General features: G+C 43.5%; 1 protein-coding gene across 2 annotated transcripts in view; it reads left to right on the top strand.

Moving 5' to 3' along the window:
- The window catches only part of ATP8B4 (ATPase phospholipid transporting 8B4 (putative)), a 111,282-nt gene that overhangs the window by 59,577 nt on the left and 39,234 nt on the right, over nt 1–12,471 (top strand). For both annotated transcript variants that reach the window (XM_035132046.2, XM_035132049.2), the window contains 4 exons: nt 1,147–1,235; nt 6,488–6,684; nt 8,188–8,396; nt 9,702–9,733. In XM_035132046.2, the coding sequence (XP_034987937.2) occupies nt 1,147–1,235; nt 6,488–6,684; nt 8,188–8,396; nt 9,702–9,733 (527 nt within the window). The remainder of the gene's footprint in view (nt 1–1,146; nt 1,236–6,487; nt 6,685–8,187; nt 8,397–9,701; nt 9,734–12,471) is intronic.

Raw genomic sequence — 12,471 nt, 5'->3', positions numbered from 1 at the left:
CAGAAGATTGGCGGTTTGAATCCCCGCGACGGGGTGAACTCCCGTTGTTCAGTCCCAGCTCCTGCCAACCTAGCAGCTCAAAAGCACATCAGAGTGCAAGTAGGTAAATAGGAACCGCTATAGCGGGAAGGTAAACGGCGTTTCCGTGTGCTGCTCTGGTTCGCCAGAAGCGGCTTTGTCATGCTGGCCACATGACCTGGAAGCTGTACGCCGGCTCCCTCGGCCAATAATGCGAGATGAGCGCGCAACCCCAGAGTCGGTCACAACTGGACCTAATGGTCAGGGGTCCCTTTACCTTTACCTTAAGCTTACCAACAAAAACAGTTGCCCCCAGGCCTTATATGCAGTACTTAATATTGATAGTACTGCATATAAGGCTGAGGGACGTGGGTGGCGCTGTGGGTTAAACCACAGAGCCTAGGCCTAGGGCTTGCTGATCAGAAGGTCATTGGTTCAAATCCCCGCAATGGGGTGAGCTCCTGTTGCTCAGTCCCTGCTCCTGCCAACCTAGCAGTTCGAAAGCACGTCAAAGTACAAGTAGATAAATAGGTACCGCTACAGCGGGAAGGTAAATGGCGTTTCCGTGTGCTGCTCTGGTTTGCCAGAAGCGGCTTTGTCATGCTGGCCACATGACCTGGAAGCTGTACGCCGGCTCCCTCGGCCAATAACGCGAGATGAGCGCCGCAACCCCAGAGTTGGTTAAGACTGGACCTAATGGTCAGGGGTCCCTTTACCTTTAATATTGATACTATGTAAAATCAACTAATAATAGTGAATGCTAATAACTAAAATGGCTAATCTACTATATATTTTGGAGAATTGTCTGTCGGCTTTGTATTTGGATGCCTTAAGATATTGTAATCAAATTTTGCATGGTGGCTCCTCTGATCAAGAAACATATCTTGCATCCAGAGGGGTGGACCCAACTTTTGAAAGCTGCACTGATTCTTTTGGTTTCCTGTAGTTCGGTATGAGATTGCAAGTAATATACAGCCTAAAATATGATAAAAACAGGAGAACTGAGTAAAAATAAGATATTGATGGATAGAAAAGTTTGAACCTGATGGGTGAAATCAGTGGCAAAGTAATCTACATATATAGTGTGCTGGAGGTTTAAAAAGAATATTAATTCCTTTTTTTATATAGGCCCTGACACCAAGTTAATGCAGAACAGTGGCAAAACTGAATTGAAACGAACAAGCATTGATCGCCTGATGAATACTTTGGTATTGTGGGTAAGTGACTACAGTAGGACCACAAGACTTAATCTGGCATCTCAAATACAGTTTCCGTGAGCATTATGTATAAAGGTATAATTCCTTAAAATAAGATGAGGGATGCCTGTACTTTCATCAGCATCAGTAGGGATGTTGGATAATTCTGACAGAAAGGGAAACGGAAGTGGAAGTTGTTGATGTTGACTTATTTGTCCCATGTCTGGATTGAAGATCAATCCATTGCTTTTTTCAGTCTGCAAAGGATACGTAATTGAATACCCCCCCTTGAGTATAGCATCTAGATCAAGGGAAGTAATAGTACCACTGTATTCTGCTCTGGTCAGACCTCACCTGGAGTATTGTGTCCAGTTCTGGGCACCACAGTTCAAGAAGGATACTGATAAGCTGGAACGTGTCCAGAAGAGGGCAACCAAAATGGTCAAAGGCCTGGAAACGATGCCTTATGAGGAACGGCTTAGGGAGCTGGGTATGTTTAGCCTGGAGAAGAGAAGGTTAAGGGGTGATATGATAACCATGTTCAAATATATAAAAGGATGTCATATAGAGGAGGGAGAAAGGTTGTTTTCTGCTGCTCCAGAGAAGCGGACACGGAGCAACGGATTCAAACTACAAGAAAGAAAATTCCACCTAAACATTAGGAAGAACTTCCTGACAGTAAGAGCTGTTCGGCAGTGGAATTTGCTGCCAAGGAGTGTGGTGGAGTCTCCTTCTTTGGAGGTCTTTAAGCAGAGGCTTGACAGCCATCTGTCAGGAATGCTTTGATGGTGTTTCCTGCTTGGCAGGGGGTTGGACTGGATGGCCCTTGTGGTCTCTTCCAACTCTATGATTCTATGATTCTATGATTCTATGAATTTGTGTTTCCTATGCACTGGAACAAAGGATGTGGAAATAATTGTGTTATGAATTATGTTAAGTTCATAACTTACCTAAGTAGTTATAAGTCAACTACATTAAACAGCAGGCAGCGAAGAAAATAACTTAGTATTTGGTGGAACCTGAACTGCAGCAGAACAGAAACAGTGCCAACTGAGAGCCAATGGGGTATAGTGGTTAAAGTGTTAGACTAGGACCTGGGAGACCAGGGTTTGAATCCCCACTCAGCCATGAAACTCACTGGGTAGCCTCGGGGTAGTCACTCAATCTCAGCCTAACCCACCTCACAGGGCTGTTGTAAGGAACCTCCTGGACCCAATCGGAAGCTGCAGAAGCCACATTGGATGTTCGGCTTCTGAAAAACATTCGCAAACCGGAACACTTACTTCTGGGTTTGCAGCGTTCGGGAGCCGATTTCTTTGATAACTAAGCCGTTCGGGAACCAAGGTACCACTGTACTTCTCTTCAATTTTGAAAGCCGTCCCTTGCATGCTTTTGCGGGGGCAGGATGGTGGGAGTGGGGTGAAATGAGACCATGGAGCATTGCAACCTTTCACGCGAATCGAATTGAGAAATAGGGCATTGTATGTAGAGAGAGGTCCTAATGAGAGGGAAAGCAAACTATGTCCTGCTTGGGCAAAAATAAATTCAACTTGCATTTTCAGAGCTATCTGAAGACTTTCCAGACCATTAGTCCAATCAATAAAGATAGAAAAATGCAACTTGAACCAGACATTGGTAAGAATATTTGCAATAAGTACTGGCTGTGGTTTTTAATTAGCTACTAAAACAATAGAAAGTTGGGTGGTGTGCGGTCGTTGTTTTGTCAGCATTTGACTTATTTGCTTAATATAGGATTACACTGATGTTGGGCCAAATTCTGAAATCTGTGCCATGGATTGAGATCTGCCACAAGGCCCGTGCCTTTAGTAGGTGGCTACAAGGCGTTGCATCACCCCAGAGGGAATTTAAGGAGACAGTTTGTCTTAGGAATGTATCCCAGAACATTCTGGCAAGCACAGCGAATATGTAGTGCCAATCCCATATAAGGAACCAGTAGAGAAAGAGTGGGAAAGCTTCTATTCAGAGCAAAGAACACAGTGACTTTTTAATTCTCCTGCCTGGCCTTTGAACACTGTGCAAAAAATGGCGAGGGGAGGCTCCTTCTTTAGACCCTCCAGATATTTTGGAGCACAGCTGGAGGGCGCCAGGTTGACGAAGGCTTTTGTAGGGTCCGTAAGCAGGCAGTGGGAACACCAGGTGGGGGGGGGCACTAACAGGCAAGCGGCAGCACAGGAGGTGTAAACAAATGTCTTTGAAAAGCTGGTATCACCAGATTGAGTTCATCAGTGTTGTTTTAATTGGATCTTAAATAAATGGTTACTGTTTTAAAATTTTATTGCACTGTTATATTTCATAGTGGGTTCTGCAAAGCATGATTTTGAATAATGCTTTTTATAGGGTAAGGGTCACTGGGGATGCCTTCATGGTGGCCCAATAAGGTTTTGCAACTAATGTTTTTGCAATGTTTTATTACGTTTTTATATATGTTAGAAGCCGCCCGGAGGGGATGGGGCAACCCAGTAAGATGTGCGGGGTACAATTATTATTATTATTATTATTATTATTATTATTATTATTATTTAGGATCCATAAAATACTCCCAATATTCACAGTGCATTTTGTGAATTTCAAATACAGACATACCTTGGTTTTCGAACAGCTTAGTTCTCAAACGTTTTGGCTCCTGAACGCCGCAAACCCGGAAGTGACTGTTCTGGTTTGCAAACTATTTTTGTAAACGGAACGTCTGATGGGGCTTCCACGGCTTCTGGGGACCCTGTTGCAACAGTTCCTTGAATAAAGATCAGACTTAATAGCTGCTTTGCTTCTCAATATTCTCTGGTTGGCCTCTGTTATTTTCTCCTACCGATAGGGAACCCACTTAACAACTCTGTTGTCTCTTGGATACCCCATAAGGCAGGGGTCTGCAACCTTTAAGACAAAAAGAGCCACTTGGACCCGTTTCCGAAGGAAAAAAATAAACTGGGAGCCGCAAAACAGGGATGTAATTAGAAATCAGAGGGCCCCATAGCAAAATTTGCTATGCCCAATAATCAATGCCCCAAAATGCCATAGAAAATTAATCAGGGCCCCAGTGTACCATAAATCATAATCAGTGCCTGATGTAAATAATAATTAATAATGAGGGCCCAATGTCATCCTCGTCATTATAAAAATAACTTTGAGTTTGGGCTGCCTTGATTACTGGGAATAGGCACCAGCAACCACTGCCTTATGAGTTTGGGCTGCCTTGATTACTGGGAACATAGCTGCCAAGTTCTCCCTTTTCTTAAGAGAAATTCCCTTATGCTGAATAGGCTTCCTCGTGAGAAAAGGGAAAACTTGGCAGCTATGACTGGGAATGGGCACCAGCAACCACTGCCTTATGAGTTTGGGCTGCCTTGATTACTGGGAACATAGCTGCCAAGTTCTCCCTTTTCTTAAGAGAAATTCCCTTATGCTGAATAGGCTTCCTCGTGAGAAAAGGGAAAACTTGGCAGCTATGACTGGGAATGGGCACCAGCAACCACTGCCTTATGAGTTTGGGCTGCCTTGATTACAGTGGTACCTCGGTTTATGAACACAATTGGTTCCGGAAGTCTGTTCATAAACTGAAGCGTTCATAAACTGAAGCGAACTTTCCCATTGAAAGTAATGGAAAGTGGATTAATCCGTTCCAGACGTGTCCGCGGAGTACTTAAACTGAAAACTGAAGCATGGGTGTAATTGGTTCCGGAAGTCTGTTCATAAACTGAAGCGTTCATAAACTGAAGCAAACTTTCCCATTGAAAGTAATGGAAAATGAATTAATCCGTTCCAGATGGGTCTGCGGCATTCGTAAACCGAAAATTCATAAACCGAGGTGTTCATAAACCGAGGTTCCACTGTACTGGGAATGGGCACCAGCAACCACTGCCTTATGAGTTTGGGCTGCCTTGATTACTGGGAATGGGCAGAACTCTGACTCCCTTATTAGGACACCTGTATGGTTTCATGTGTGTTGCTCCCATCAAGTGAACTTAGGCGGGTGCCGCCGCATGGCTCAGGCAGCGCATGGCTCGGACGCCTCCTCCCCTCGTATCCGCTCCGGAGCCGCAGCAAAGGTGTAAAAGAGCCACATGCGGCTCCGGAGCCGCAGGTTGCAGACCCCTGCCATAAGGGAAAAGGAGCCGTTTTTTCTTATAACACTTATACCTCTACCTCTCTTTCAAATCAGAGCCAGTGAAGGCAGTGAATGTCCTGTGTGAGTGTCTGGAGGCGGTTGGAGGATGGATGGCGGCTAACAGATTGAGGTTGAATCCTGACAAGACAGAAGTACTGTTTCTGGGGGACAGGGGGCGGGCGGATGTGGGGGACTCCCTGGTCCTGAATGGGATAACTGTGCCCTTGAAGGACCAGGTGGGCAGCCTGGGAGTCATTTTGGACTCACAGCTGTCCATGGAGGCACAGGTCAATTCTGTGTCCAGGGCGGCTGTCTACCAGCTCCATCTGGTACACAGGCTGAGACCCTACCTGCCCGCAGACTGTCTCGCCAGAGTGGTGCATGCTCTAGTTATCTCCTGCTTGGACTACTGCAATGCGCTCTACGTGGGGCTACCTTTGAAGGTGATCCGGAAACTGCAATTAATCCAGAATGCGGCAGCTAGACTGGTGACTGGGAGCGGCCGCCGAGACCACATAACACCGGTCCTGAGAGATCTACATTGGCTCCCAGTACTTTTCTGAGCACAATTCAAAGTGTTGCTGCTGACCTTTAAAGCCCTAAACGGCCTCTGTCCTGTATACCTGAAGGAGCGTTTCCACCCCCATTGTTCAGCCCGGACACTGAGATCCAGCGCCGAGGGCCTTCTGGCGGTTCCCTCATTGCGAGTAGTGAGATTACAGGGAACCAGACAGAGGGCCTTCTTGGTAGTGGCACCCGCCCTGTGGAACACCCTTCCATCGGAGGTCAGGGAGATGAACAACTACCTGACATTTAGAAAACACCTAAAGGCAGCCCTGTTTAAGGAAGTTTTTAATCTGTGATTTTAAAGTTTTTTTGTATTTGTTGGAAGCCGCCCAGGGTGGCGGGGGAAACCCAGCCAGATGGGCGGGGTATAAATAATAAATAATAATAAAAGAATGTTTATAATGCAATCATAATGTTCTGAAGCTCTGTTAAGCTTAGACAATAGCTCTATTCATAGTCATGCATACACAATGTAGAAAGGTGAGTTTGTATCCAAGTACTGCACATAAACATTCAAGGCAAAACAGTAGTGTTGAGAGATGAAGAGGAACTACTCTAACCTCCTCTCATGCTCTGATTTCAGATCTTTGGACTATTAGTATTCATGGGAATCATTCTGGCAATAGGAAATTCAATTTGGGAGCATCAGATTGGAATCCATTTCAGAATTTACCTGTCTTGGAGTGCAGTGGTGAAAAGTCCTATATTTTCAGGATTTCTGACGTTTTGGTCATACGTTATCATACTAAATTCGGTTGTACCCATTTCCTTATATGTAAGGTAAGGTGTCAGATTCTGTTGCATGATGTATAGCAGGGGTCAGCAAACTTTTTCAGCAGGGGGCCGGTCCACTGTCCCTCAGACCTTGTGGGGGGCTGGACTGTATTTTTGGGGGGGAGGGGATGAACAAATTTCTATGCCCCACAAATAACCCATGTAAAAACATGCTCATTCCCGGACTGTCTGCGGGCTGGATTTAGAAGGCGATTGGGCCGGATCTGGCCCCTGGGCCTTAGTTTGCCTACCCATGATGTATAAAAAGGTAAAGGTAAAGGTAAAGGTACCCCCTAAAGGTAAAGGTAAAGGTAAAGGCCAAGGGAGCCGGCGTTTGTCCACAGACAGCTTCTGGGTCATGTGGCCAGCATGACTAAGCCGCTTCTGGCGAACCAGAGCAACGCACAGAAACGCCACTTACCTTCCCGCTACTTACCTTTAAATTGTTAAGTTAGAATTGCCAGATTATAATATCTAGCACAATGTTATATTTGTTTTATATTAGATTTGACTTTTAAAATCAGCTGCATGGCAGAATAAACCCCGTATAAGTTTCTCCCCTTTTATGCCTGTTCAAACTCTGAAAATGTCAAACAGTGAATAATGCTGCTTCCTGCAACGGTGTTTGGCATCAGTAATCCCCACCACAAATTGCTATGGGTGTGGCAAGAATAGGCTATTTTGAAGCAACTATGTGGATATAGGAGGATCTGGAGCAAAAGGAAGGGTGTTGCCAGTTAACATGGCATATTAAGTGCTACACTGAACCTCCCTATTTTATTCCATTTCTGGCTAGTTGAAACATAATGCCTCGGCAGTGCTTAAGGGCTTATGCGGGAAGGTAAACGGCATTTCTGTGCGCTGCTCTGGTTTCACCAGAAGCGGCTTAGTCATGCTGGCCACATGACCCGGAAAAACTGTCTGCGGACAAATGTCGGCTCCCTCGGCCTGAAAAGCAAGATGAGCACTGCAACCCCATAGTCATTCGTGACTGGACTTAACTGTCAGGGGTACTTTACCTTTACCTTTTAGCAGTCCTATACCTGATGTTGCTCAGAAATTTAAAAAAGAATCCAAAAAAGTCGGTGCAGATTTTAATAAGTGGTTAAAAGGGGTGCAGTTTTGAATGGTCCAGTCCACCAACTTGATTCAAAATGATACCCCGTTGTATCTAAACATAGGCAAAAGCTGCTAGGTCTCAGCAATGAGGTGTTCAAATTGCATAATAAGCAGACAAACAACTTTCTAAAACACATAGTAGATTCTTTTTCCCCTGCTTTTTTATTTAGATGTTCAGGGCCGCTAACAAGCAATAAACCACAGGATTACAATAAAATAACATCTGTCCAACAACCAAAGAGATAAAATAGCTGTCAGTTAAAAGCTCCCCACGAAAAGCACTTCAAATATTAGCAATGATGGAAATCAACTGCTTGCTTGACCTTTTTTGTGTTTGCGTAAGTTTTATAACCTCCTGAACAGCACTTTCTGTCTGCATTGCTTTCAAAGTGTGGAAGTGATTCGGCTTGGACATAGCTACTTCGTCAACTGGGATAATAAAATGTATTATTCCAAAGAAAACACACCCGCTGAAGTTCGGACCACAACTCTCAGCGAAGAACTGGGGCAGATTGAATACATTTTTTCAGACAAAACAGGGACCCTCACTCAAAACATAATGACTTTTAATAAGTGCTCTATCAATGGGAAAGTATATGGTAAGTTAGTGTTTCCTGATTCTGGCAACTTTTTTGTTTTAATGGCATTTCTATCAAATTCAGGCTCATATTATTGAGATGACTTTGAGTTTGACCCAAAGACCACAAGTGGAAAGGAAAATAATCACAAACATTTGTGCAAAGGGTTCATATGGTGTAACAGTAATAAGACAGTGATGATGTTATAATAAAATTTAAAGGTTGAAATATAAAATGTCCTAATACCCAATGCAGGGTCAGTATATATATACCGTATATACACAGTGGTGCCTCGCTAGACGAATTTAATTCGTTCCACGGGTCTTTTCTTATAACGAAAAATTCGTCTAGTGAATCCCATAGGAATGCATTGATTTTTTTTTTGCCCATAGGAACGCATTAATTGAATTTCAATGCATTCCTATGGGAAACCGCGATTCGCTAGACGAATTTTTCATAAAAACGAATTCGTCTAGCAAGACAACCTCCACTAGAAAAAACCTTTCGTTAAGCGGAAATTTCGTTAAGCAGGGCATTCGTTAAGCAAGGCACCACTGGAGAGAGAGAGAGAGAGAGATGAGAGAGAGAGAGAGAGAGAGAGAGAGAGAGAGAGAGAGAGAGAGAGTGAGAGTAGTTCACAACAGGGACAGTTTTTTCAGTTACCAAAAGGGGGACAAGACCATCAAAGTATTGACAGGTGCCTCTTTATTGGGGATTTATCAATAATCTAGTACAGTGGTACCTCAGGTTACAGACACTTCAGGTTACAGACTCCGCTAAACTGGAAGTAGTACTTCGGGTTAAGAACTTTACCTCAGGACGAGAACAGAAATCGCACAGCGGCAGCGGGAGGCCCCATTAGCTGAAGTGGTACCTCAGGTTAAGAACAGTTTCAGGTTAAGAATGGACCTCCGGAACGAATTAAGTTCTTAATCAGAGGTACCACTGTACTAGTCTGAGGGCATTTTTTTTGAATGTGCAACTTTGATCTTGAAGCTCTGTGTGTGATGAGGTGCTTAAGCCTGTCTCGTAGGAACCCTCCTGAACCCCCCCCCCTTTCAGGAAAGCTATTCACAGTGCAATCCTATACATGTATACTCAGAAATAAGTCCCATTTGGTTTAATGGTCCTCACCTCCAAATAAGTAGACACAGGATTGCAGCCTTAGGTGCAACCCTAACCTCATCTACCTGAGAGCAGACCCTGTTGAATTAAATGAGACTTACTTCTCAGTAGACGTGACTAGGGTTGGGCTTTTAGTTGGGACACTTTGAAATTAAATTGAATGTTCTCTGGCTTTTGCTAATTTAATTTGGGGTTTTTCAGGTGCAGTCGGCCAGAAAACACTAATCGATGAGGTACAGTGTACAATATTTTATTTGCCTTATTTGTGAAAATTTTGCTGATATGTGAAAAGAGCAAGAAAAATATTATTTTGCTAGCTACTTAAATAATATAGTAAAAATGAACTTTCATTTCTATCTCAGCAACACCAGAAACAGTTGCCCTAATGTTGATGATGATAACAACAACAACAACAACAACAACAACAATTTGTACCCTGCCCATCTGGCTGAGTCTCCCCAGCCACTCTGGGCGGCTCCCAATCAAATATTAAAACAATACAGCATTAAATATTAAAAAAAAAACTTCCCTAAACAGGGCTGCCTTCAGATGTCGTTTAAAAATAGGATAGCTGCTTATTTTCTTGACATCTGTTGGAAGGGCATTCCACAGGGCGGGTGCCACTACCGAGAAGGTCCTCTGTCTGGTTCCCTGTAACCTCACTTCTCGCAATGAGGGAACCGCCAGAAGGCCCTCAGTGCTGGATCTCAGTGTCCGGGCTGAATGATGGGGGTGGAGACGCTCCTTCAGGTATACAGATATGGAAAGGCTTTGTATTTTTGTTTCCTAAAGCACCAACTTCCGTTTCTCTCCCTGTTGCCCCTGCCGCATCTCAATATGATTTTAAAACCCTCTCTTTTTGTATGCAATTTCACTTAATGTACACATTTTTGCACAGCAAATTCCCCTAAAATAATGCATCTTTGTATGTTCTTTTCACAAATACAATGCATTTTTATGGACACTTTGCCCTAGTATTTTGCACATATTACTTGACTGGCGAATTGCATTGCAAAACTTGGAGAAGTGCAAATTTCGAATGGTGCCTGTGTTTCGGTCCTCATATTGTTTCAGAAACTGTAAATTAGGTAGATTTGCCCTCAATTCTGAACTCGGTCAGATTTCTCCCTTATCCCTAGGTAGAACTCACCACCTTCCCAGCTAATTTGTTCCAGTGTCAAACTACTCTTACCATCACGATGTTTCTCTTAATGTTCAGTGGAAATCTACCTTCTCATAAGTCCATTATATCTAGTTGTACCCTCTGGACCAACAGAAAAGAAATATTTGGTCTTTTCTATGCATGACCCCTCCAGGGACTTGAAGAGTGCTTGAATCAATCTCCTTATCTTCTTCCCGGTCAAACATACCCAGTTCCTTCAACCTTCCCACATAGGTGTGGGAATGTTGAGGATAGTAGGATGAAACTTACTGTAAAAGATATGCTCCCAGGGCACCCTTTCCCCCTCAAAATCCAGGGTGAAAACTGCCAAGTAAAAGAGACTTGTATACTTCTAGGGCTAATGGAATAAGTTGTCACTGCTGATGCAATTTGTACAGGCTTTCAGGCTAAATGTTAAAAGGCAAGACAATAACAAACACTTGATCTTTTTCATCAAGTGAAGTGCACCGACACGCATGCCAAGACTCTGCAGCCGGCCACATCACCAATGATTAGTTTTCCTGGATTTGTAGACACAGAGGAAAGAAAAACTCCCAAGTCTTGTTTGCTTTTTGCAAAATTACTGTAATTTTTCAGTTGCTTACTCAGTCATTCCCAAACTGTGTGCTGGGAAAGAACTGCTGGTGCTCCATGTTACCCAGGCACAGCATGTATGAGGCCTCCTGCTGCATCTCTGTATGATTTACTGTTCTTCTTTTTATTACTAATTTTTATTACTTTTCCAGATTTTAACAAATCAATCCAAATTATTTAAATTTAATACATTTTTAAAATTAAAAAAAAAGTAATTAGGTTTCCCACTCCTGTTACAAACATATGTCCATCTCTTCCTGGTGGTGTTGTTACTTCATTCTTCTTCTTTAATCACCTTCTCATCCTTCTATTGATTTTAATCCGTTTTCATTGCTAGCCTTTGTTCTCTGTATGTTTAACTATTCTGACCTGGTCACCCTCTAATCATCCCCTGCCAGGGCAGGTTATTCTTCTGTGCAGGCCCAGTAGCAAAAACCATCTTTCTCCGTTTATTTTATTTGTTTATTTAATGTTTAGTTTTGGTTTTAAAAACCACTTTAATAAAATATGGTGAGGTGGTTTATAACCTGCAAAATGTAATAAAACCAATCCATAAATATCCATTTAAAATAATTGAAAACAACAGTAAATATTGGTTGGTTAAACAGATAATTTCATCTTGTGGCCTGTCTAAACAGTACAGTTTTCTGAAGACTTCTGAAAGAAGGAAGGGGTGGTTCATGTGGAAGGGCTTTCCACATGAAAGTACCCAGTGAAGGGCAAATTAACCTTGGGGGAAAGTGGGGGGGAACCACGAGAAATGCCCCTTCTCCATTATTGAGGTGGACGTGGGTGGCGCTGTGGTCTAAATGACTGAGTCTCTTGATCGGAAGGTCAGCGATTCGAATCCCCGTGACAGGGTGAGCTCCCGTTGCTCTGTCCAAGCTCCTGCCAACCTAGCAGTTTGAAAGCACGCTAGTGCAAGTAGATAAATAGGTACCACTCCGGCGGGAAGGTAAACGGCATTTCCGTGCACTCTGGCTTCTGTCACGGTGTTCTGTTGCACCAGAAGCGTTGCTGGCCACAACACCCAGAAAGCTGTCTGTGGACAAACACCGGCTCCCTTGGCCTGAAAAGCGAGATGAGCGCCACACCCCATAGTTGCCTTTGACTGGACTCAACCATCCAGGGGTCCTTTACCTTTTTTAACCTACACCCAATGTCATTGTAGTATCAATTAACTGCCGCTGTCCAATTTGGTTGATTCTTATAAGG

The sequence above is a fragment of the Zootoca vivipara genome, chromosome 14 (genome assembly GCF_963506605.1).
Source record: "Zootoca vivipara chromosome 14, rZooViv1.1, whole genome shotgun sequence".
Lineage (NCBI taxonomy): Eukaryota > Metazoa > Chordata > Lepidosauria > Squamata > Lacertidae > Zootoca > Zootoca vivipara.
The sequence above is the reverse complement of the archived record's forward strand: the minus strand, read 5'-3'. Positions and strand labels throughout refer to the sequence as shown.